The 24,823-nt window shown below is 38.7% G+C and overlaps 1 protein-coding gene across 1 annotated transcript in view; it reads right to left on the reverse strand.

The window, feature by feature from the left end:
- The window catches only part of celsr1b (cadherin EGF LAG seven-pass G-type receptor 1b), an 87,356-nt gene that overhangs the window by 22,401 nt on the left and 40,132 nt on the right, over positions 1 to 24,823 (reverse strand). The window contains exons 6-18 of the mRNA XM_052119418.1: positions 15,435 to 15,592; positions 12,209 to 12,372; positions 11,583 to 11,708; positions 10,160 to 10,326; positions 8,997 to 9,182; positions 8,569 to 8,682; positions 8,317 to 8,491; positions 6,872 to 7,013; positions 4,002 to 4,122; positions 3,540 to 3,723; positions 3,049 to 3,150; positions 2,846 to 2,940; positions 2,463 to 2,672 (exon numbers count right to left, since the gene is read on the reverse strand). Of these exons, the coding sequence (XP_051975378.1) occupies positions 2,463 to 2,672; positions 2,846 to 2,940; positions 3,049 to 3,150; positions 3,540 to 3,723; positions 4,002 to 4,122; positions 6,872 to 7,013; positions 8,317 to 8,491; positions 8,569 to 8,682; positions 8,997 to 9,182; positions 10,160 to 10,326; positions 11,583 to 11,708; positions 12,209 to 12,372; positions 15,435 to 15,592 (1,944 nt within the window). The remainder of the gene's footprint in view (positions 1 to 2,462; positions 2,673 to 2,845; positions 2,941 to 3,048; positions 3,151 to 3,539; positions 3,724 to 4,001; positions 4,123 to 6,871; positions 7,014 to 8,316; positions 8,492 to 8,568; positions 8,683 to 8,996; positions 9,183 to 10,159; positions 10,327 to 11,582; positions 11,709 to 12,208; positions 12,373 to 15,434; positions 15,593 to 24,823) is intronic.

Here is a 24,823-nt window from a genome sequence, read left to right on the forward strand (position 1 = left end):
ACTGACATACCTCTGTATCAACGTCTGTGGCTAATCTCTTCTCTACATTGGGAGATTAGCAGCTAAAATACATCTGATTGAATGAGACATTAATATTGTCCTGTATGTGCGCCTAAACGGTGCCAGGTCATGTTTGGGAAACTAGGGTAGCTGAAATATGTCCAGAAAAAGCTTAAACATGCTGGCTCCCTTAATCTTAATATGGACTGTGGTCCATTAATTGGCAATTGCTATGCTGAGTTTTGTACAGAGAGTGTACTGATGTTATCAGGCAGTAAAGCAATTTCATCTAAATCAATTGATGGGCCATGAACAAATTATTGACTGAACAGAATTGGATAGTTGAAGAGCCCTGCTGTAGTTATTGGCGACAAGCTAAAGCACAATTATAGAAGTATTTACAAGCTTGAAAAATACTTTGGGATTTAACTGTAATCTCTAAAAATGTGGGTTAAGTATTGCAATTTGTTTTCGCTCATGAACAATTGTATTTTTTTTAATAATATAAGTTTAATCAGAAATTATGTGTTTTGACTCACTCATAATAACATAAAAGTAGAGCTGTCGATTTAACGTTAATTCAGTGCGCTTAATTTTATTAAAAATAACGCGTTAAAAAAATTAACACAATTAATCGCAATGCCTTCGGATTATAATAAGGAAGATTCCTTAGAAATGCAAGCTTTTAGTACCATCTGTTTACTCCAGAGGGCAGTAATTGAAATTTCAGCTGTGTGGCAACGCACAGTTTATACACTGAAGAAAACAACCAGACAGCACAAAACAGACATTCAGTTACGCTCTAGCGTTCAAAACATTTGATGGAGCGCAAATTCGAACTTAAGGGATCTCAAGATGTGTTTTAAGTATTAAACTATATTTAACTTGACACAGTGACCTAAATATTTTAAGGTTATGACGCATTGCACCTGAGAATTGACGGTTCCTTAAACAAGCCCTCATAATAAATCTCAAACTGATTGACAAATTCACTTGTGAAATGGATTGCTATGAACTGTGTGCCAATGACTGACTTATGTTCAATAATATGGTAGTAATTTTTTTGTATTGTCTTATCAATGATTAACTGTCCTGCCACAAGAATGTAATGCATTTAATTGTATATATTGTACTGTGTATATATATATATATATATTTTTTTTTACAATTTTTTTTAAATATTAAATATAACTATGTATAATTATTTAATCATTATATATTGAATTATTGTTATATGAGGGGCTTTCTCAGCATATATTTGTATATGCGATTAAATGCGATTAATCACGATTAATTAATCGGGACATCATGTAATTAATTCGATTACATTTTTTTATCGATCGACAGCCCTACATTAAAGACATTCATTTGTCACCACCTACTCGCTACTCTGCATAAATGGTGAATGAACGGATCAATTAAACGATTCTATTTGGTAAAAAGAGTCACTGGGATGAATCTAAATCTCCATCACTAGAACTTGAAGGGTTTATCAATTAGGTATCATGTATTTTTACTTCCAATAGTTTCATGTTAATCTTGTAAATACACTCACTGAGCACTTTATTAGCAACGCCTGTATACCTATTTATTAATGCAATTATCTAATCAGCCAACTGTGTGGCAGCAGTGTAATACATAAAATCATGCAGATATGTGTCAGGAGCTTCAGTTAATGTCCACATCAACCATCAAAATGGGGAAAAAATGTGTTCTCAGTGATTTCGACCATGGCATGATTGTTGGTGCCAGATGGGCTGGTTTAAATATTTCTGTAACTGCTGACCTCCTGGGATTTTCACACACAAATCTAGAGTTTACTCAGAATGCTGCCAAAAACAAAAAACATCCAGTGAGTGGCAGTTCTGTGGACAAAAAAGCCTTGCTGATGAGAGAGGTCTATGAAGAATGGCTAGATTGGTTTGAGCTGACAGAAAGCCTACGGTAACTCAGATAACCGCTCTGTTCAATTATAGTGAGCTAAATAGCATTTCATAATGCACAACACATCAAACCTTGAGGCGGATGGATACAACAGTAGAAGACCATGTTGGGAACTTTATTAATAAAGTCCTTAGTTAGTGTATATATATAATTATCAATAAACGTGCTGGCCTTAGGGCATTGGATTTTTTAGATATGAACTGTAAAGGATTCCCTGCTGGAAAATCCAGCAAAACCAGCTTTATATGGTAGATCATTGTACTGGTTGACCATCTTGGTCAGGCGAGTTGGAGTAGAAGACCACTTTGGACCTGAAACAAACCATGTTCCAAATCCAGCTAGACCACCATAAGCTGTTATGACCCGTTTTTCCAGCAAGGCTATCTTTTAAAATGCACTTAAAATTCAAAGACATAAATGTTGTGTTCCATACTCTCAATTGTAAAACACATTTGTTCGAACTGTTTAAAAAAAAAATCTAAAATACAAAAAACAAAGTGCTGAAAGTGCATCTGTACCTCATTAAAGTCTGAATCATGAGTGGCGGTGAGCTCAAAGCCCTGCTGCAAACTCTCATGTTCTAAGACACTGGTCAGCAGGTGATAGGCGGTCTTCACGTCGTTTCCAAATAGACGATCAGTGTGGCTCATGGCAGAGTGCAGCAGGCCTGCCAGGCTTTTTGTTCTTTCTCCATCCATTCGAGAAGCATTAGTATGAAGATCCTCACTCTTAGTCAAAAAATTGAAAAATTACCCAAAAAAAAGAAACCTTGACCACTTCTAGAATCATTTCAACTGTAGTAAAATGTTAAGAGTCCCATGATAATGCACAATCAAACATTGAACTTCTTAGTTGTGATTCTTTGTGATGCTCTTACAACACACAAAAAGGAGACACAAACCTCTTTCTTCAGCTTTGAGAAGCTGAGGGAAGTGCAGTTGAAGAGCTCTGGTGGAAGCCAACCTTTATTATTGCTGCAATGACGGAAAGCTGTGCCTGTGACACCACACAGATAAATCATAAAGTCAGTGTGTCCAAACTTTTGACTGGTAGTGTAAATTCTTGAATTAGTACATGAAACATTTGTCTAATGTCTTGACTCACCACTGGATCCTTTTGGGCAGTTAGTGGCTGCAGGGCCATCAAACATAGTCCTGGGCCACCAGATACCATCTTTAAAGGCTTTGGGACAGCCATCATAAATCACTAAATAACATAAAATAGAAAGTGAGATGGAGAGAGAGCAAGGAAAATCAGGCCTAACAGATGTTTAGTGTCACTAACAAGGCTTGTGATTGCAAGTCTTAATGATGGCCATCATTTCTGTTCCGAGAAATCATTACACATACTCCATCCTGACATGCTCATAATTAGTGAAGGCACTCACAAAGAGTTTAATGCACTTAATTTTTGTAATGCTGTGCATGCACATATAATCTACATTCAAAAACTGCTTTTATATTTTTTGCTTCATAATTTTCAGTTATAAGTCTGTCCAAGTTCTGCATTTGCCATACAGTGCATTTTTAAAGTTTGAAGTTTTGCTTTAGTCATATGGACTATTTGAGCGTTTGGGTGATTGACTGCATACATACCCACACATCCCCCGACCGTCACCTCTGCGAAGGGGTTGTCACAACGGTTGCACTGGCGGCCCACCACACCCATCTTACAGGCACACTGACCAGTCACATGGTCACATGTTCGGGAATGTGCCCCAAGGTGAAAACAATCGCATGGGTAGCAAGTGTCCCCACCAGGAGGCAGGTAGTAATTGTCCTGAAAAATCATGAAAAAAATAAAAATACATTTTAAAAGTATTAACCTGTGATTAATGAAGAAAAGAAAAAAATGTTTAAATGTTTTTGAACATAGTGATAAGTTTGAGGGTTTTTTTCAATATATGACACTACTTTAAAATAATATTAATTAGTTTCTAGTAAAATTAAGATGCTAGAGGATTGTTGATATACTATTTAAAATGCCTACTGTTACTCCACTTCCTGTGTTGTGATTTTTTATTGAGAATTTGGAGCATGCAGTCACTTGCAACGTACCTTGCAGCTACACTCTCCTGTGGTTTTATTACAGTCCCTTTTGAAGCCTTTGCTGACATCGCAGTTACAGGGCCCACAGGTCGGGTATCCCCACCAGCCACGAGCACAAGGCTGGTCCCCTCTGTGTGTGTGTGCACATGTGTGCAAAGGAGAAAGAGGAAAAAGAGAAATATAAGAATGCAACAGTGTCTAGAAAAAGACCATTTAAAGTAGAGATGAATCAGAATGCACTTCAAACTTCATAGAATGAGACACAGACAGTGTACATTTTTCACTGAAGAACTGAGACACAGCTTAAATGACTGAACTGAAAAAGGAATTGCAAAACAGATCTGACTGGGCAAAAGCAATATAACATTCCAAGCCTGCTATCTTTGTTAGAATTTATAAGAGAATATTTCATTCAAGTCACTTAAACTAAATTTCAAAATATTTGTTTTAATTAATATTTTTAATTCAAGGGACTTTGCTAAAGAACAACTAATATTTAATGGATGAAAGTCTGGCCAAGTACTGGCTCATTCCAACAGTCTGTCTTTTTTATGTGTTGCAAAATAAAAAAATAAGTTTGGGCATCAGAGACATCCTGAATAACAAAGCCAAAATTTAAAGCTCCTCACAAACACTTGCAGCATTTGCTGTGACAGCTTTCACCACCTCCTAGCATAGCCTTCGAATGTTTGTTACTTTGTTTGATTTGTTAAGCACTGGAAATTCAAGAAACAGACCATTAAATTGTAAAGCTGCTGTCAGTGAGCATGTTACAGCATGTACCATGCTGTAGGACCATCAGTATTTTCCTAATCCTCACCAATTACAAAACTAAACATTAAAATGTTAACATAGATCTTTAATTTAAGTCCTGAAATTAAGAGGCATGCATTTCTTGCCAGTTAGGCAGGAAAGATGAAGGATAATGAATGAATGATTGAATGAATGAATAATTGAATGAATGAATGAATGAATACATACATGAATGAATTAAAAGGGATGGTAATTGTATGGAATTTATCAATTGATTTCAATTCCAATTAATGATTTCATTAACAATTATTTTAGTACTTTTGAAGAAGCATCCCCACCTCAAAAAAAGGTCTACACAACATATTGGACTATTCTGTATATTCAAATATACAGAGCAAAAACAAATTTTTGGTATTATATTTTAAGATTAAATTTTTTCATCAAAGTATAATTTATTACTACAAAAACATTTTCTGAATCTTAGACTACATATTGTTATACAGTATAAACAACAAGTCAATACATAGAATAATTTAAGTTTTACAAACCTTAAAGGTGCAGTAAAAATGTGTTTTATGAAAAAGCATACAAATAATTTTTATACTCCCTTAAAGATAGGAATTAAATAAGTGCCCGAGATATCTCACCAGTCTCTGTGACAGCTGTAGACGCAAACAAAAATGTTGCTTTTCACCTGTCAATCATTTAGCTTGTTCTCATTTGAAGCAGATCATTGAGGCTATGATTCATAATGCTTGTAAGTTGACGGTGCTATTAAGCCACTGTTGAATTTGACAAACACAGGAACAAAAAATTCTGCTGTTTTGCTCAGTTTTTGTCTTAAAATTATCTTTTGGAATGAGGAGGCGTGGCTAAATCAACTGCTCAGTCACGTGAACGCTTCACTAAAATCGCTTATAGCACCTCTAAAGGGATAGTTCACCCAAAAATGAAACTTTTCTCATCATTTACTCACCCTCATGCCATTCAAGCTGATTTGTGTATGACTTTCTTTCTTCTGCTGAACACAAATGAAGATTTTTAGAAAAATATTTCAGCTCTGTTGGTCCTCACAATGCAAGTGAATGGGTACCAAATTGTGAAGCTCCAAAGCACATAAAGGCATCATAAAAGTAGTAATCCATAAGACTCCAGTGGTTTAATCCATTTCCTCAGAAGCGATATGATAGGTGTGGATGAGAAAAGAAAAATATTTTAATCCTTTTTACAATCAATCTCCACTTTCACATTCTTCTTTGTTTTTGGTGATTTGCATTCTTTGAACATGTCGCCACCTACTGGGTAGGAATGAGAATTTATAGTAAAAAAGGATTCAAATATTGTTATTTTTCTCATCCACACCAATCACATAACTTCTGAAGATATGGATTTAACCACTGGATTACTTTTATGCTGCCTTTATGTGCTTTTAGGAGCTTCACATTTTTGGTACCCATTCGCTTGCATTGTGAGGACCTACAGAGCTGAAATATTCTTCTAAAAATCTTTGCTTGTGTTCAGCAGAAGAAAAATGGAATACACATATGGGATGGCATGAGGGTGAGTGAATGATGAGAATTTTAATTTTTGGGGTGAACTATCCCTTTAAGTACACATTTCTCAGTAAGGGGCTGTTCACACCTAACACACTTTTGCATCCATCTGCACTGTTTTTCAATAGTTTTTCTAGGCGCACGTCCTTGACTGTTGCGCTACTTTGCTGTTTTTTTTCAGCTTTTTGTGCATGAGTGCTAAATTTTTTTAGATGCTGTTTCAAGTTAAAAAGAACTTCTGGAGACACCTGTGCTCTGTTCTATACGTTATGCTGTGGCTAACTTTTTCTTTTAGGGTGGGTCACAATAAATGTCTGAATGGCCCCAAACAGTTCTTGTTTCAATTTGAGTCGGACATAACTGAAAGTAATGGCTTGAGGATTAGTGAGTGAATCTGATGTTAACTCAGTAACCATTCCAAGTGAGTTTGGGGAGTCATAAGACCGATTCAAACTGATAATTTGTGAGTTATTGTTATTGTTATAGTATGAATGAGAACCGGTTCTTGATTCCCAACCCTGTGAATGAGTGAATGAATGATTGAATGAACCAAAGCATAAGAGAAAGCCTCACTTGTACTCGCAGTATTGGCCGTAGTAATTGTGTCCACACTCACAGCTGTAGCCATGCTTGGTGCCAGGTTTGCGCAAACAGGTGGAAGTGTGTTCACAAGGATTTAAGAGACATGCATCCACACAATCTCTCCCAAAGTAACCTGGTGCACAGTGAATGGGAAAAAGGGAGAAAAAGAGAGAAAGTGAGCATGTGTCAAAGATATACAGTAAAACATGACACTTACATTTTAATTAATTTATATATACAGTATATATACATATATAGTATATACACTCACTTGCCACTTTATTAGGTACACCCGTACCTGTACAACTAATTATTCATACAATTATCTAAACAGCCAATCAGGTGGCAGCAGTGTAATATATAAAATCATGCAATTATGGGTCAGGAGCTTCAGTTAATGTTCATATCAACCATCAGAATGAGAAAAAATTTGATCTCTAGGATTTAGACCATGGCATGTTTGTTGGTGCCAGACAGGCTGGTTTGAGTATTTCTGTATCTGCTGATCTCCTGGAATTTTCATGCGCAACAGTCTCTACAGTGTATAGAGAATGGTGCGAAAACAAAAAACATCCAGCGAGCGGCAGTTCTGTGGGCGAAAATGGCTTGTTAATGATAGAGGTCAGAGGAGAATAGCAAGACTGGTTCAAGGTGACAGTGATCAAAATAAACACGCGTAACAACAGTGCAATGCAGAAATGCATTACTGAACGTACAACACGTCGAACTTTGAGGCGAATGGGCTACAGCAGCAGAAGACCCCTCCGGGCACCACAACAGTCAGATTAGAACAGAAAATATCGCCTGGTTTTACAAATCTGGATTTCTGCTGAGAAATGTTAAGCCCACTGCAGCCTCAGTTTTCTGTTCATGGCTGACAGAAGTGGAACCCAAAGTGGTCTTCTGCTGTTGTAGCCCATCCGCCTCAAGGTTCGATGTGTTGTGCATTCTGAGATGCTATTCTGCTCACTACAATTGTACAGAGTGGTTATCGGAGTTCCATAGCCTTTCTGTCAGCTTGAACCAGTCTGCCCATTCTCTGTTGACCTCTCTAATCAAAGTTTTTGTCAACAGAACTGCTGTTCATTGTTTGTTTTTTGCGCAAATCTCTATACACTCTAGGGATTGTTGTGCATCTCCCAGGAGATTAGCTGATACAAAAATACTCAAACCAGCCTGTCTGGCACCAACAATCATGCCACGGTCTAAATCACTGAGATCACATTTTTTTCCTCATTCTGATGTTTGATGTGATCATTAACTGAAGCTCCTGACCCATATCAGCATAATTTTATACATTACACTGCTGCCACACAATTGGCTGATTAGATAATTGCATGAATAAGTAGATGTACAGATGTACCTAATAAAGTGGCCGGTGAGTGTACATAATTGCTCTAAAGCTCTTTTGTGGTCTTGAACACTTGTGGCATTACCTGGTACACAGACACATGTATGAGAGGCCCAGTTTTCACTGCAGTGACTGTGTGTTGGGCACAGATTGGACTGACATGTATCAGGTATATTACATCCATCTATAGCACGAATTTTCACTGCCTGCCGCATGTTAATGTTAGCAGTATTGGTAGAGGTCTCGCCAATTCGCAAACCCTGCAAGATGACCACATGATATATCATATGAACAACACAAAACAGACAGTTTGTTTATGGTTGTGTGTGTGGTTTACCTGCATGCAACCAGTAAATCCACCCTGGACTGTGCCGTCTTTTTTAAGCAGTCCACCGATAAACAGATTCTTCAGTTTAAGCCCAGGCAACTCATTGCCAATCTCCACTGTTCTCTACATATCAAAACAATATAAAAAATTATAAATGCAAAGAAAACTAAAACTGCACATACAGCCCTGTCTTAATGTGGACCAGGATATTTGCTGGATTAAGCTGTTCTCCTTGCCTGGCTAATTGTTCAGGTTGTTTAGCTGGGCAGCCAGCTGGACGCTCAGGCTAACCAGCTGAAAATTGCCTAAAACCCCTCCAAACCCAGTCAACAGACCAGTCTGATCAGGTTGGGAGACCAGCTAAAATCATCAAATCTGTTTTAGGGTGTTTGTCTCAGCAGAGAAGATATGTGTAAATAAATATTGGGATGATATACCTGAAACATGCCGTAGTCCAAAGAGACGAGAGCCACGTATTTGATGTCTTTGCCATCTTTTCCACTGTTGAGCTCGACAAGTACATGGTGCCATTTGCCGTCTTCAACACGGACCTGAGGGAAATCCAGAAGCGCCACCCGTCTCAGACCCAGAAGCACCTGGAACCTTAAATGTCTGTTGTTCACCTGGAATAACATGTAGTTATACACTGAATGTGGCTGTGAAATGCATGGAACATTTTACAGTATCTATCTGCTTCATTAAAGTGTTTTATTATGTAGACATCAATGTTTGTTCACAATGCAAAGCTCTCTCCCCAGTCCACCCAGAAATTATTAAACTAGTATTAAATCTTCATCAATATGAAGATGACCACCCACATTTACTATAAGTGTCAATTCAGTATTCATTAGCTTGGCAGGGGTATTGTTATATTTTACATATAGAGGTCTTAAGGTACAGTAGCAAAAACTGTATTTTTTCGTTCTGGTTCAGAAGTTCCACAGCCTCCTTTCCAAATGGTTACCGTTTAGAACAAAATAAAACAACGGTTAATAAAGTTATTTTTAAAATGACAGTACTCTGCACTAATGGGTGGGTGAAATACCAATTGCAGTGTTGCCAGACCTCGCAACAGAAACAAGAGACCTGATCTGGAAAAACAAGTCGAAAATAAGCCACTTGCCTCAACAAAATAAGCTAAAATATAAAAAGCTAATATATACATAACAAGCAGTGAATTAAAAGTTATGTATAATTTTATTTACAGATCTGCTTCTCAGTCAAACCCGGCAGCATCAGATCTGTATCAATTTATCATATATAACTATAATTCAGTAAAGACTTGGAAACAACTAAGAAATGTACTTTTTACCTCTAATAATGTTTTCCTTGTATCTGTATTAGCCGTGCATGTATGCTGTATGTAGTATTTATACGACTGAATAGCTCTATAGGGCTAAATCTTGTTAAATTAACAGGAGACATACAGAATATCAAGTAGAACATCCAACCTGCAAGGTAAGTGTGGCCCCCATTTCACCAACCACATCTTTAATACAGTTTTTATTTTTCCCCCAACTCAACAGGATGATTTCTAGATGCACTGAATTATTGTAATGATAATAGTATAACTTACAGGCCACTGAATCATAATACTGACCATCAGATTAATCTTGGAGAACTCCCCAGCGCTGGCCTGTAACAGAACACCAGTACTCTTTCGTGTGCGAAACATAAGACCCATGTACCAGGGGATGGCAATGGTGATATCAGTCTCGCTCCATGACACCAGGGCGTTGCCATCGAAATGCAGGGGGGCAGGCATTACTACAGAAAGAAGACCATCAGACAGGCTAAAGTAATTCCAGACATAACAATAAACATAATTTGGATGACAATCAGACAAAACAAAGTTGTTTTATTAAGTGATTAAGTCTATTAAATTAAACAAACACATGCTGAGGGAAATGCCACCATGCTTTGACGTTCTTTTCTATCTCAAGCCAGAAATAATCACTATCATTCGTGTGCCGAGAAATGCTTCCTAGTCATCCAGATGATTTGTTAATGAACAATGCCGAACATTCTTACATACCATTTTCCAAATATTTTACTAAACTTTCTTCTGTGAAACACGTTCTTGAGCATATTCAAAATTGGTTATTCAAATTGAACTAATAACCACATTTTTATTTCAAATGTTTCATTTTCATTTCATTTCAACAGAACAGTGAAAATGGCATGGAATTAATAGGCAATTATTGATATTACTAAAAAGGCCCATAAATAACAGTAAGGATTACTTTATCAAGTAAACCTCCTGTACAAGACCTAATTTTTAATATACGTATTTTAAGAAGCAGTTTAAAATAATCGAATCAACATCTTGAGTTCCACTGTCATTGGAGGTCTACAGCTTTTTATGTTCTTATAGTCTCATAACATGCGTGATCCCCTCATCCAATTGATAAGCACAAATAACTAGTTCAACCGCGTTTCCCTACAGGAAATTAGGTCAAACTAAGCTTGCAGAAAATGTTAAGCCACTTGCAATCCCATTTCCTACTTCAAATCTTCACTCCCTGTTAGGTGGACTCTTTGTGATTATAATGTACTTACTCAAATAGATTTGCAGTGGAGAAAATACTTCAATTTACTAGAACCAACAATTTCAGCACTTCCTGAAGTATTCCAGAAATTAAAATATACATACTAATTACCAAAACAATTAAGCAACTTGATTAATTAATCAATTTGGTTGCCAATATAGAGTAGCAAAAGTGAAGCAAATCCAACTACATATTGTGCTAAATCAGTTAAGTTACAGTGTAGGCTAAAGGGGTAATGAAATGCAAAGATATATTAAACATTTTGAAGGAAAGCCAGAATTCTTCAATATGTGTCTTAGTCACAAGTACGAGTCATTGGATTTGTGTACACATTGGTATTTTAGGAGGCCCAGGGCAAATTCAGGTAATCTACGTGAGGTGTGTCTAAGTGTCTGTGGAAGTGTATATAAGTAAGTAAGATGAAGTCAAAGGTGGAGATATTCAAAGAAATAAAAGAGTAAAAGAGGATCTTACCATGTTCACAATTCTTTCCTCCATAGCCTAATGGGCAGTTACAGATGTGGGTGTTCCATTTATTCACACAAACTCCTCCATTCTGACAAACAACTTTGGTACAAAAGTCACGTTTTGCTGCACAACCTGAATAGAAAGGAAAGGCTTATTTTAAATATTAGGGTCTGAGTTTGGCATCTACTAATGGATGATTATAAAAGAAAGAAAAACTTTAACTGAATAGTGCATTGAAACACCTCTATTAATAGGTCATAACACAAATTGTTTTGTTTTCTTACTCTGAGGTCCACTTAAAATTTTGTCAAGATTTTTGTGCCAAAAGCAGTCATACTGTAACTTTGTTTTTCATGATAATTTCCAAATTCTTTTACAATGAAACCCTTATCATTAAACGGGTGTTCAAAAAGAAATGCAGAGTGGCAGATGCTACACACAGCCAGGAACACACCTTTAGGGGAAAAAGCTATCCATCTTATTTCCTCATTACTTAATCATTACTTCATCATGTCTGGGTGGGCAAAGTTGCTGAACACAGAATATATGTTGTTGATGTGTAAATGTAGGCTTTCATGAATGCAACCATTCATGAAAAACCTTGTATTTTCATGAGCTACACAGTTAGTAACCTGCTAAGGTGCCGTTGTGTGCGATGAAGTCAGCCATGTCTATGGGCTTGCTGTCGATGGTCAGGTTCCTAATGCAACCCACAAAGTCTCGGTTCTGTACAGGGAAATCCTCAGGCAGATTTGGAACCCCACCCAGGAGCAGAGGACCAGTGAGATCCAGTGACCTGAATAGACATAGAAAGATCCATGAAACTTATACCAAAACACTTTAAAAACATTCTCCACTAACTATGTGACACAATATAAGGTGTAATAAGGTTAGATTCACAGGCATTATACCATATTTTTGAAAATGAGTAGGCAGAGGGTAGACCCTTTTCATAGCTGGCAATTCTGACTTATTTAACAGCATAAATCTAGAAATGTATATATATATATATATATATATATATATATATATATAGCATTTAATTTATTTATTTACCATGGCATTCATTTAAAATAACTAGTTAACACTGCTCTGATGGGAGTTTCATATACAGCTGTTGTCCATCACTCTCTATTTTTTCCCTCTTTTGGAATGTTATGGAAATGTAACAGTGGGTTTTTTTCCTTTGCGGTTAGTGTAAATGTAATATTTGCAAAAATTATATTTGCAATCATACAAAAATTATATTTGCTGTGGTATCCCATTCACAACTATTTATATACAGTTTTCCTCACTGTAGTTTATTTCCGCATTTTAGGCCAAAAATTTAATGAATGTATAAAGGAAGCTATATCTTAATTCTTAATTAAGTTTTATGCTGCATGCATAAATATAATACAATAATTAGCAAAATGCTGTTTAAAATAGTTTCAGATGGAGAATAGCATGTCCGCTGCAGGACATCAAAATTTCCAAAAAGTATTTAATGTCAACTACCAATAAATGCAAGCTGTGCAAGCTTCTTATGTGTGATTACATAGTCAAATTAAACATTAAAGTTACTTTCACGGAAATACAAAGCAGCTTACATTGCATTAAAGCATAAAATGTGCCAAGCTATTAAAAGCTGTGTACTGATGTTTTGCAGTTTTATGACTCATTATCTGAAATGTAATATATAATTTTTTACTTGTTTTATTTTAGCCAGAATATGCTGTAGTTGTGGCTTTCCAACATCATGGCTTTACAGAATTGAGGACGGCAGTGCCTTTCATCTACAATTCATGTTGTGACCCATAAATCCAGGTTGATCTGCAGGTTTATGGGTCAGCACTTACTGTGAGCATATGGTCTGACCCGAGCAGTTGCATTGCGAAGCTTTACCAACCATATCTCCACTTATCTCCGATGAACTTGCATCATCTCAAACAGAACTGTTCTCGAAACAGAAACACAATTAGCCTACAATGGCAAATCCCAGCTGCAGATAAGCCGGGAGTGTGGTTCCAGTGTAGAGCTCATAAAACTGGTTTGACATGAGTCAGAGTGCAGATTGGTGGAGATTAGGAAAAAAAGATGGAGCTGAGTAAGAGGGGAATAGCAGAATGCTATGTAATCTCCTGTAATGATCAGCTATTCAACACCAGTCTGGTGTTAGAATGCCTATGCATGCTCAAGTTCCTCTACCCCATCACACTCTCCCTTTCAGTGCAATATTTTATGCCCTGAGGACTTGGGACAGTGGAGGGATGAATGAATGTGAAAGACAGAGAGTGAGAAAAGAAAGAGAGAAGGAACAGGACAACTAGTTGTGATTTTAAGTAGGTATCTAGACAAAGATTTTTTAAAGTAAAAATGAAATAATAAATAATGACTCTCATAAAGGCCCCATGAAATCAAAATTGGAGTATTGTTGCTTTTAGTCCATGGCTATTCACTTTTGAAGCCACCTTTCTTCTAGTGCAGCGTTTCTCAACTGGGGTGCCATCTGGTGAGATCAGGGGTGCCTTGAGAAAAATCCTTCAGACATTAAAAAAAATCCAAAACTGTGTATACAACTTCTTAAAAACCAGAATATCATACGTTTCTCAATAGTAACAAGTAATAATAATACAATTATTATTACTGCCGTTGGAATACGCTTCTCATGTGGGACACGGATGTGAGTGATTAAAGCCTGAAGTTGCGCTCTGCTCTATCTGTGCGCGCATGTCAACCGGGCTCCCCTCGAAATGCAAGCTCCAGTGACAGGATAGCCCAGAGCGGCTAACAATAAATTACATTTAAATTTAAATTAATATTAAATCAGCTTCTCTCGATAAAATGTGACCAAAAATGTGACTCATTTGAATTCAACATGCACATTTTTTATTTTAAAGCGCTTTGTAGCATTTCAACCACGTCAAACACCTAAATAGGTGTGATATTCTGAACAGCGCTAAAGAGGGAAAGAGAAAACACCTGCCCTGCACCAACATCTTTTACAAAACTATTCACATCTACACAACAATACCCTTAATAACATGTATCACAGTAAACCTTTACAGAATTTATACAACTGTGGATGTTTTAGCCAAGAAAAAACACAGATAGCACATATTCTTTTATCATTGGTATGTAAGTATTTTGGACTGAAAGAATTGTTTGACTGTTTTACAGATGACAAAGTGTCACTGTAGTGTTTAAGGCAATGAGCTGTAATCAATCGACTGATGACAATAAGTATGTATTATATTTTTGTATGTATTACATTATATTGTAATATTATATTTAATATTATTTATTTTTTTGTATTATTTTATTAACAACTGAAGAACCTTAATTTGATGTGGATGTCCCAATGTGGATACTGGATTTGCACTTTTTAGAGAGCTCAATAAAACATTCAAATTATATTTTGGTTGCACTTGTGAGATAATAAATGTAACTGATTGTGTAAAATCAGCACATAATATCATAATATTGATCGCAGGCCCCTGAATCAAACATAAATTGCATCGCGGCATACTCTGAGGTATCAGCAAACACTGGATCGCTGGCTAAAAGAATCTATATAAGATAGTATCATGAAGAAACATGTGATTTACAGCCATTATGCCATGTAACAACTGCCTAAAAAACACTTTTCTTTTTGGTTGACATCAAGTCCACTATTTTTTAACCTCTTGCCTCCAACCTCCCAGCTCCAGTGTGGTATATAACACCTACTGTAATTTTCACAATCCAATAAATTCCTGATGGATAAACTAAAGTCCCATCCAACAATATTTTTTTGTTTCACTCAAAAATATATATCATATGACAGAAGAAAAGTGGGTTGTGAGTGCTGTTTTATGTAGATTTGAAGAAAACACTTACTTCTTTTGACCTGTTTGAGTACTGCGAGCTGCACAGGTGTAGTTCCCAATCTGCCCCCCGAAACGTAGAGCCATTGCCACATCACAGTCATCAACAGTAACTACGGCAACCTTTTCCTCAGAGGGGCCATGAGGGATGCCAAGATGGCCAATATTGGGCTTTAAAAAAAAAGAAAGAGAGGAAACAATATGCCAACTTTCACAACTGATGATTTTGATTACACCAAAACTTGATGATGTGACTAAAAGCAGTGCAATGTTGTGGTCCTTTCTGAATGAGATATCTGGACACTGAATCCACATCTAAAATGTATGAATCTCATTGCATTAAATAAAATATCAAACCAATTTTTTTATTTTATTTTTTTAAAGAAAGATAGCACAAGCAAACCTTTCAAGCAAAACATTCGATAAAATGACATTTTAAGACATTTGTATAAATTATACAACAATAGATATACTGTTCAAAATTAAAAGTATTTGGACACTTTCTGGAACTACACAAGTGGTCACTTCTAGAAACTGTTTAAGCTTGAGGGGAACTAAATTCCACAAAAATCCCCATGGGATCAGTAGGTTAGAAGTAATGGCAAAATGGATAAGAGAAGTTGGCCCTGAGAATAGTTCTACCATCATTTACTAATGCAGTGTAATTCAAACATTTTTGAGTATGATTTAAATGTGCAAATATTTTTTGAGCCAATGATCTTATTTCTTAAAAAAACCCAATTAGTTTTTAAATCCTGTCTTAAGAACCCCGAAATCTGTGGATCTCGAATGCACTGCCTTTTACACCTTTGTATAGGTGGAGATAATAGGCATTGTTTCTAAGTAATCTCTGACACGCAACATGAGATGATTGTTTACTACTCTGTGACATTTTGCCCTTCTCAACCTCACCTAATTGGATTAGATGAACTAAATGCTAGCACTGAGGAAGGAACACCATTCTACCTCAAACCTCCTCAGAGACCCAAACTGTTTCCACAACACAGCAAAAATTTGTGTTATCATCTGTCAACACCTTTTAAAATGTTCTCAACTCATTAAAATGGATTGTGTGGTACATTACTTATTGAGCTGCTCTTTGGTGTTGGCCCTGTGGTGTTGTTGGGGCTTCATTCAGGAGCGGGTTTGGTAATTAGCAATAATTCATAATTATCCAAAGATAATTATTAAAATCAATAGAACATTGATTAGAATCATTAAAATTATTATTAATTATTAGGGCTGTCGATCTAACACGTTAATTCAGTGCGATTAATTTGACTAAAAATAACGCATTAAAAAAATTAACCATTAATCGCAATGCCTCCGGACCGTAATATGGAAGATTCCTGAGAAATGCAAGATTGTAGTACCACCTGTTTACTCCAGAGGGCAGTAAGTGAAACTTCAGCTGCATGACAATGCACAGTTGATATAGTGAAGAAAAACACCCTTGAGCAGCAGAACAACACAAACATGCGTTACGTTCTTGCGTTCAAAACACTTGATGGAGCACAAATTCGAACTTAAGGGATCTCAATATGTGTTCTAAGTATTAAACTATATTTAATTTGACACAGTGACCTAAAACTTTATGTTTATGACGCAACGCATCCAAGACGCTACACAAGCATGTCTGACGCAGGTGTTCATTGACGGGTCCTTAAACAAGACCTCATAATAACATTGTAACATTGTAATCTACAGCCGCTTTTTGTATTGTCTTATTAATGATGAACTCTTCTGCCACAAGAATGTAATGCATTTTAATTATCTGAATATTTTTTATTTTATTTATATATATATATATATATATATATATATATATATATATATATATATATAAATTTTTCGATATTTATAGATAACTATGTATCATTATTTCATCATTATATATTGAATTATTGTTATATGAGGGGCTCTCTCAGCAAATATTTGTATATGCGATTAATTAATCTGGACACCATATAATTAATTTGATTAAAAATTGTAATCGATTGACAGCCCTATTAATTATCCTTCAAATCAACAATCATCAAAGATAACTATCAATTATCAAAATCAATAAAATATTAATAAGAATTAATATTGCTGGGGCACCACCCTGGATTTTGGGACTAATGTCTAGACAGTATAGCAGTCTCAATATAGGATTGTTCTCTTAAGAAAGCCAATGTCTGGAGAACATCAACATTCAAAAGCGGAACAATGAAGGCTTGAAACCGAGCACTGACATCCCCTGCCAGCCCTTGGTACAGGTGTATGCAGAACAATCCCAAAACACTTCTCTTTAAAGTATAACCAAGTTTCTTGATGCAGTAATAGCAATTAATAATCAATACAATACTGTCAAAAAAACTTCCGACTACAAACTAAACAATAACATGATTAGATATGGTAACAGATACGCCTATAATACATGAGGAGGGTAGAGGGTGTGTGTGTGTGTGTGTGTGTGTGTGTGTGTGTGTGTGTGTGTGTGTGTGTGTGTGTGTGTGTGTGTGTGTGTCTGTGTGTACGGAGAGAAGGAGTGCATAAAATGGCAGCCGTGACTTGTGGAGAGTGCAAGAAATCAGCGAAGTTGACTCGTTTAAGGAAGGAAGAGAAATCTTCTTTCTTCACTTCTGCAGGCTAAAGGGTGAGATGCGAATTGCTCAGATGTATCCTTCGGATCCATTAGCATGCTCAGTGGAACACAGAGAATCTCGGCTTGTCCAGCAAGATGGAGATTGTATGGCCAAATTTCAGGTATGTATGTTACTTTATTACTCGACCTCTAAGAAAATGTATTACTTCATAAACTTTGTGTCAGTTCCAATATACCTCTCAGTTGTTGGCACAGAGAGGAAATTAACTGGTAAAAAAAAAGGCATGAATAAGAGCATTCCTGCAGTCTGACAAGTATCATGGAATAAATCCAACTGGTCAAGGCCTTAAATTGGCAATCCAGTCAACAGCAGTCATACTGCTTTAAAGGGATAGTTTACCCATGCATGAAAATTTTGTCATAATTTACTCACCCTCATGTTCTTCCAAACCCATATTACTCGCTTTCCTCCATCCTTTTATGTCTGTGTCAGCATCTGTGTTTACTAAGGTAACACAAACAGATTTTCACACCACCTTTAAAGGGATAGTTCACCCAGAAATTGTAATTTTCATCAGGGCTGGACTGGTAATCTGGTATACAGGGCATTTTCCCAGTGGGCCGACGCATTTTTGGGCCGATCAGGGGCGGAATGTCCATCGGGAGAACCAAGCGTGCCAGTGGTTCGGCAACGAAACGTGCCGAATGGGCCGCGATAAGTAAAACTTAGCCGGTGCGTTATGCTGAACGGACCACAAAACGGCACGGTGATATACAGAAAAGGACCACGAACATTTGGCTCCCCCCACCCAGCTCAACAGTTGGGCCAGTTGTCATGTAAAATCCTGGGCAGATTTCTCTTCCCAGTCCAGCCCTGATTGTCATTTACTCACCTTCATGTTGTTCCAAAACAATTGCTCGTAGATCTTTGTGGGTAAACAGGAGTTGTTTCCTTTCCTTAAATGTGCTATTCCATAAATAAAAAAAAAGCCAGGCCGTTACAGCAGAATGTTAGTCATTATTTCACTCTCATTGCACCTTTTTTTTTCCTTTAAATGTGATGTGAAAATCTTTGTGTGTAACCCAAGTAAACACAGATGCCAAAATAGACAGGAAAGGAAAACACAAAAAATTTATAGTTAAAGGTGGGGTATGTGATTTTCTTTTTTGACCATTTTTTCAAAATAACTTGAAATCCTATTCCTAACCCACTTACTGGCTGTAAATTAGAAGCACTGAAATGAAAATTAAGCAATTTAATCATCTGTGGAACGGGCAGGACTCGAAAAACTCCAGCCAATCATTTTCAACACCATCTAGAATCATTGGACAGAAAATGTGTCAATCAAACGGTCGTATCATGCCCCCCTCCCCCCACCACCCTGGCGCGCGTGTCCCGTTCGTGCGCATACTGAAAGCTCGTGACCCAGTAACAGGAAGCGATTGTGTTTATGTATGGAGAATAGAGCTTTTATAGTGCTAGTGGGGTTGTTCCACATTTCTATGAATCCTGTTTTGAATAGAAGACCGCTGTACAGACGCCAGGGCTGGCTATGTTCTTTTTTTTACAGTTATGAGAAAATCAGCTCTACACCTTTCAAGAGTGGTATGCGAACCCCTCCTCCTGCTGTGTCAACAATTTGCTCTGAAAAATTGTCTGACAGGTGAATGCATTGTTTGACTAGTGAGTCTAGAACACTGCTAGAACACTGCGCATCTGAGTTTTCGCTCGTGCATGATTGCGCGTCCATGTTTTTCGAATGGGTGGAGTCAGGGCCAGCGTTGGAGGAGAAAAGGTAGGACCTTAGAGTTGTGTATTTTCAAAATCTAGCGGCCGTTTTGCAAATCACATACCCCACCTTTAACCTATAACGAACAGAATACCATTCAATTATCATGATTCCACCAATATTAAAGCAGGCATACTTCTCCATTACAGTTTTCAACAGGTGTACGACATTCTTCTAAAAACGACGGAAAGAAAACTGTGAGTGTTGATGCCCCTTATGGAGGTAACAGTATCTCTGTTCCCGAATAAGGACTCGATTTCAGCTTAACAACTAGATGATTTTGCATTCTCTCGTTTCCCATGTCCAACGAAAGAAATGAACTCACTGACAAGCTTAATACCCTTAGGAACAGGCATGCGCACAAATCATGACAACTGCTATTAACCTCTAACCTTGTAACTCATCGGCTTTTTCTCACAAAGTTCAAAACAATGGTTTGTCTAACCCTGTGGGTAAACACAAGTTTTTTCCATTACATATGTGCTATTCCATAAAAAAAAAAAAAACATTGTTGACGTCAAAAATATGGCCATTCAATCAAACTTCATGGTATTTGGCATTCAATCAAACTTTATGATCAAACATATTCTGTTGCATGGTAATATGGCTAATAAAAATACAACATTTGGCCCAGTGTTTTGCCCATGTGTAAGACTGGTAAATTACACTTCTGCTGTTGGTTATGCCTTTACAAAATTGTACATTTTCTTATTCAGTCTATGTCCTGTCAGTTATTTTGCATATTGTTTGGCCTTTGGTTAGTTTAATCAATTCAATGTGATTTGAAGAACAATTTTAGTTACAAGTTTGGTACTGTATTGGGTCGTTACTTGAAGTGCCTGGGTTCAAAAACCCAGCAAACTGTAAATTAGTGGTCACTGGCTGAGATGTTTAAAGTGAAGAGACTTGACACTTCAAAGCATCGCTACATTACAGCTGCATCACTTTGTGTTTGTTTGATGTTACTCAAGAAAAAAAATATTTGAAAGTGTCCTCAAAGACTGGTTGAGTCCATAGTCAAAATAACGCATAGGTTGAACTCTGATGATCAAAGAGCAATGGGGTCAAAGAGATGTGAGGCCAGCTAATCCACAGCATTATACTGTATGTTTCTGTGCCACCATTTCATGATGCAATATGGTCAAAATTTCAAACAAATCTTGTTAAAAGATTTTTCTGTCATAAAAATAGAGATGGATTTCAGAATCTGAAACAGCATGTGAACACGAACTCGCATGTATGCAATATCAGAGCTTTCACAATGGCTTATCTGATCTTATCATAAAGGACAAGGCCCCAGATGGAGCAAAACTTCATGAAATAAAAAGCATATTCTAGAGATTTAGAATAATAGGCCAGGGTGTTTTTATATTTAAGTGCAGCTGAAAAAAACATGTGCCATCTGGCGCTTTAAGAGACTCCAAGCACGTCATTGTAGCCCCAGATTAACTCACCAGGGGGTCTACTATTGTCTGCATTCTCAGTCGAACTACATTTGAACTTGGACTCCTTAAATAAGGGGGTATGGGGGAGCTGGGCTACTACAGCCACAATGGAGCAAACACAACATACTAATGGGGAAAGAAGGCGTTGATTCCGAATAGATGCCTTTAGAGTCTGATCTTCCTCATAAGCATTTTAGTGGTGCTCCAATCCCATGCTTATTCAAAGCAAGATGTTTAAAAAATGTAAGGTTGTGACAAAGGATATTAGTAATAGTAGGACAGTTATGATCAGTCTAATATTATATAATTCACCTTTATGTCACTATTAAACATCAATACAGTCTATGAAACAACCAACCTGTACAAAGGCAGACTAGTATAATACAGACTAAAGTAAGGGGTAATGGACAGGCAGCTGATCATTATTGCAAAATAAACCCCAGCAGTGTGATATTCTTGTATCAGTCTGAAGGGGTTTATTTTGGATGTACTAACTTTAATTGAAGATATTTAATTAAGCAAGAAGAAAAAGACCATGGAGTGATACGAGAGACATGAAAGTAGCACAGCTATGTAGGAAATTGTTTCCTTGTAAGAACAGTCAATTATGCAGTTTAACAGACATTATAGAAAAACTTCACTGCAGAATGCAACAATTGGCCAATCAGAATCAATTATTCCAGAGAATGGTGTAATACACTAGACGGACTCAAGAAACCAGTGTCAGGTTCGGGCTAGGTTTCAAGTATAACTTCTGCTTCGGGTTTGTAATTAATGAAAAAAATAAACAGACCTAGCTAACTTGTTTTACTCAAGTGGCACATGCTCTCTGTCCACAAATAATGTGTTTTTGCACGCATCTGCTCTGTTTTCCCATTGTTTTTCAATGTAAACACATGCTCCTCGCTGTTTCTTCAGCATCTCGTGCAGGACCACTGCATTTTTTTAGACACCATGTCAAGTTCAGAAGAACTTCAAGTTTCAAAACTGCATGTCAAGACTCTTGTTTTCTTTTTCATGCGTTGTGCTGTGTCTAGCTTGTTTTTAGCACAGGTGTCACCAACATTCGTGTTCTGTAGAAGAATACTTCATGTGACTTCAGATGATTCCAGATTGTTCTGCACCAAGCAAAGTTTCGGTGCTTGGTAAACTGTAAGCAAATGTTTTATCCCCATCTGCTCTATGTAACGCAGTTCAATGGAAAGGAGGAGGCGAGAACCGGCTTGCCTCTCGTCCGCAATCAGCTCTCAGTGACTCTTGGAGGACTGAGGGACCGGGTGTGTATAATCACGACCCGGCCCCACCATCCACCCTGCCACACTCTAGTATACTGTAGGGCCATAGTACCTTGTTAAAACTGCGTACCTTATTTTTCATAAATAAAGTTGCATCTCTGTAAAAGTTGCACTGATGGTTAATACATAGGCACTAGGACCCAGGAGAAGTCTCATGGGCATGTGAGGAGTTGCGTTTGAAAGTGGTCTAGAGTTTGTAAGAACAATAATGTAATGATAGGACAGAATATTAAAACTTGCTGTGTAAAGTAGTTTGTAAAGGCAATGTACTCTGAAAAGGCTACTTCAAACCACTTCTATTGTCTCTACGTCTGTCACTCACTCGGCGTTGTGTCGATGAGTTGACACTAAGTTTCGCTCCTGCGGAGCCCAGACATCTCTTGAGAAAACGCCAATGAGAATTAGCGTGTGGAATTTGCATGCCACTCCCCTGGACATACGGGTATAAAAGGATGCTGCAAATACACATCTGTTATCTTCTTCAGAGCCGAGAGAGCAGTCACAGAGCTGAATTCCTCTGCCGTCTTCATTCATCTCTCCAAGCTGTTGGTTTCTACGGCGCCTTCCAGCGGTTCTCCCCCTCGCACACTACGTTGTGCTAAGCACACACCCCTGGGTACTTCAGCAGCAGAAAAAGAGCTCACGGAGTGAATAACTTTGTTTATATATATATATATATATATATATATATATATATATATATATATAAACCACAAATAAAAGAGTATATTTCTCTAAAAGAGTGGCGCAAACGGAGAGTGTCTTTTTCAAGACGCCTTTTTTGTTTGTGTATGTTTCCTGGTTGCGATCGTTACCTCTCTGCTTCCTATAGCCACTATCACGGCTTCTTGTGTTGGGCACTGCCCACGCAGGGGCAGCGTTTGTGGATGGATCATGCTCTCACTGCGAGGGCATGATTCTGGCAACGTTGTGGTCACGGCTTTCTCTCGTAAGAGGGTAAGCCACCCAGCGGAGTCCTTCTACCCACGGGTATGAGGCGGGGTCGGTTAGCACTGGGGGATTTCGATGGGAGCTTCTCTGCCGGGAAACCCCCCACGGAACTCCCATTCCCCAGAACGCTCTTTTGCCCCAGTGAGTTCGCGATGTGACCGCCGGCTCGTCTCAGGACGAGTTAGTGGTCGCAGCTCGCAAAGTGGATGAGCCGAGTAGTGGATGATACAGCATCGGAGAGTGGGTTGTTCAGTCTGTAGCCATGCGCAGCTGACGGCCATGCTTGCTCGGGTGGCCACGAACGTCGGGGTGGAGTGGAATCTTCCGCACCTCCCTGAACCCTCGCGGCTCAGTTATCGGTCCCGGGGCTCCGATCGCCGCTGACGGCCGTGCTCCGTCCCCCCCGTGCCTTTCTTCCCAGAAATGCATGATGAGCTCACGTGGTCGTGGCGGGCACCTTTCACTGCCCGGACCCGGTTTGCGGGCTCCCCAGGTTGGTAAGGCGATCGCGGTGCATCGCAGAACGGCGCCACCTGAAGGAGCCATCCGAGTCTCCCGTCCAGGGCCCGTGGGTTTACATCGTGAGTGCACTCACAACTGAGCCTACGGTGCCACTGGACAGGCCGTCTGCGCCCTCCACGCCGACGCCACGGCATCGAAGGTCACGGCGCGGGCTCTCGGGCAGGCGATGTCCACCTTGGTGGTCCAGGAGCGCCACCTATGGCTCAACCTGGTCGAGTCGCGAGAGGCTGACAAGGTACGTTTCCTTGACGCCCCCATCTCCCAGGTTGGGCTGTTTGGCGACACCATTGGGGACTTCGCCCGGCAGTTCGGTAAGGAGGCAGACGGAGGCTATACAGCACATCCTGCCCAGGCAGAGCTACAGGCCCCGCACCCCGTCTGCTCGTCGCCCAGCGCGTCCCCCTGCGGTACCAACACCAGCCCCGCCACAGCCCGCCCCTCGGGGGCCCCGGCCGGCCGCCAAGAACCCTAAGAAGGCTTCGAAGCGCCCCTGAGACGGGCAGCCCTGGGACTCAGGGAACTGCACTTCGGGAGCTGGTAAGCAGACCACTCCCTCCCCCGCCGGAGGGGCGGGTGGAGAATCCTTATTTCCTTTTGAAATTTATTTCACCGCACGCCCAACGGGCTGCGGTACCCACATTTTCAAAAAAAAGAGCAGTTCCCTCAGCCCCCGGGCTCCACTTCCGGTCTCCCCGGCCGTCGTTATCACAACTGCCGGCCACCGGTTCTCTTTGGCAGGTACAGCGCCCTGGAACCGGGTCTTCCGCTTGTCACAACTTGCCCGCCGTCTCCTCCTTTGGAGTCAGCACCGA

This window comes from Xyrauchen texanus, chromosome 46 (assembly GCF_025860055.1).
Source record: "Xyrauchen texanus isolate HMW12.3.18 chromosome 46, RBS_HiC_50CHRs, whole genome shotgun sequence".
Taxonomy (NCBI): Eukaryota; Metazoa; Chordata; class Actinopteri; order Cypriniformes; family Catostomidae; genus Xyrauchen; species Xyrauchen texanus.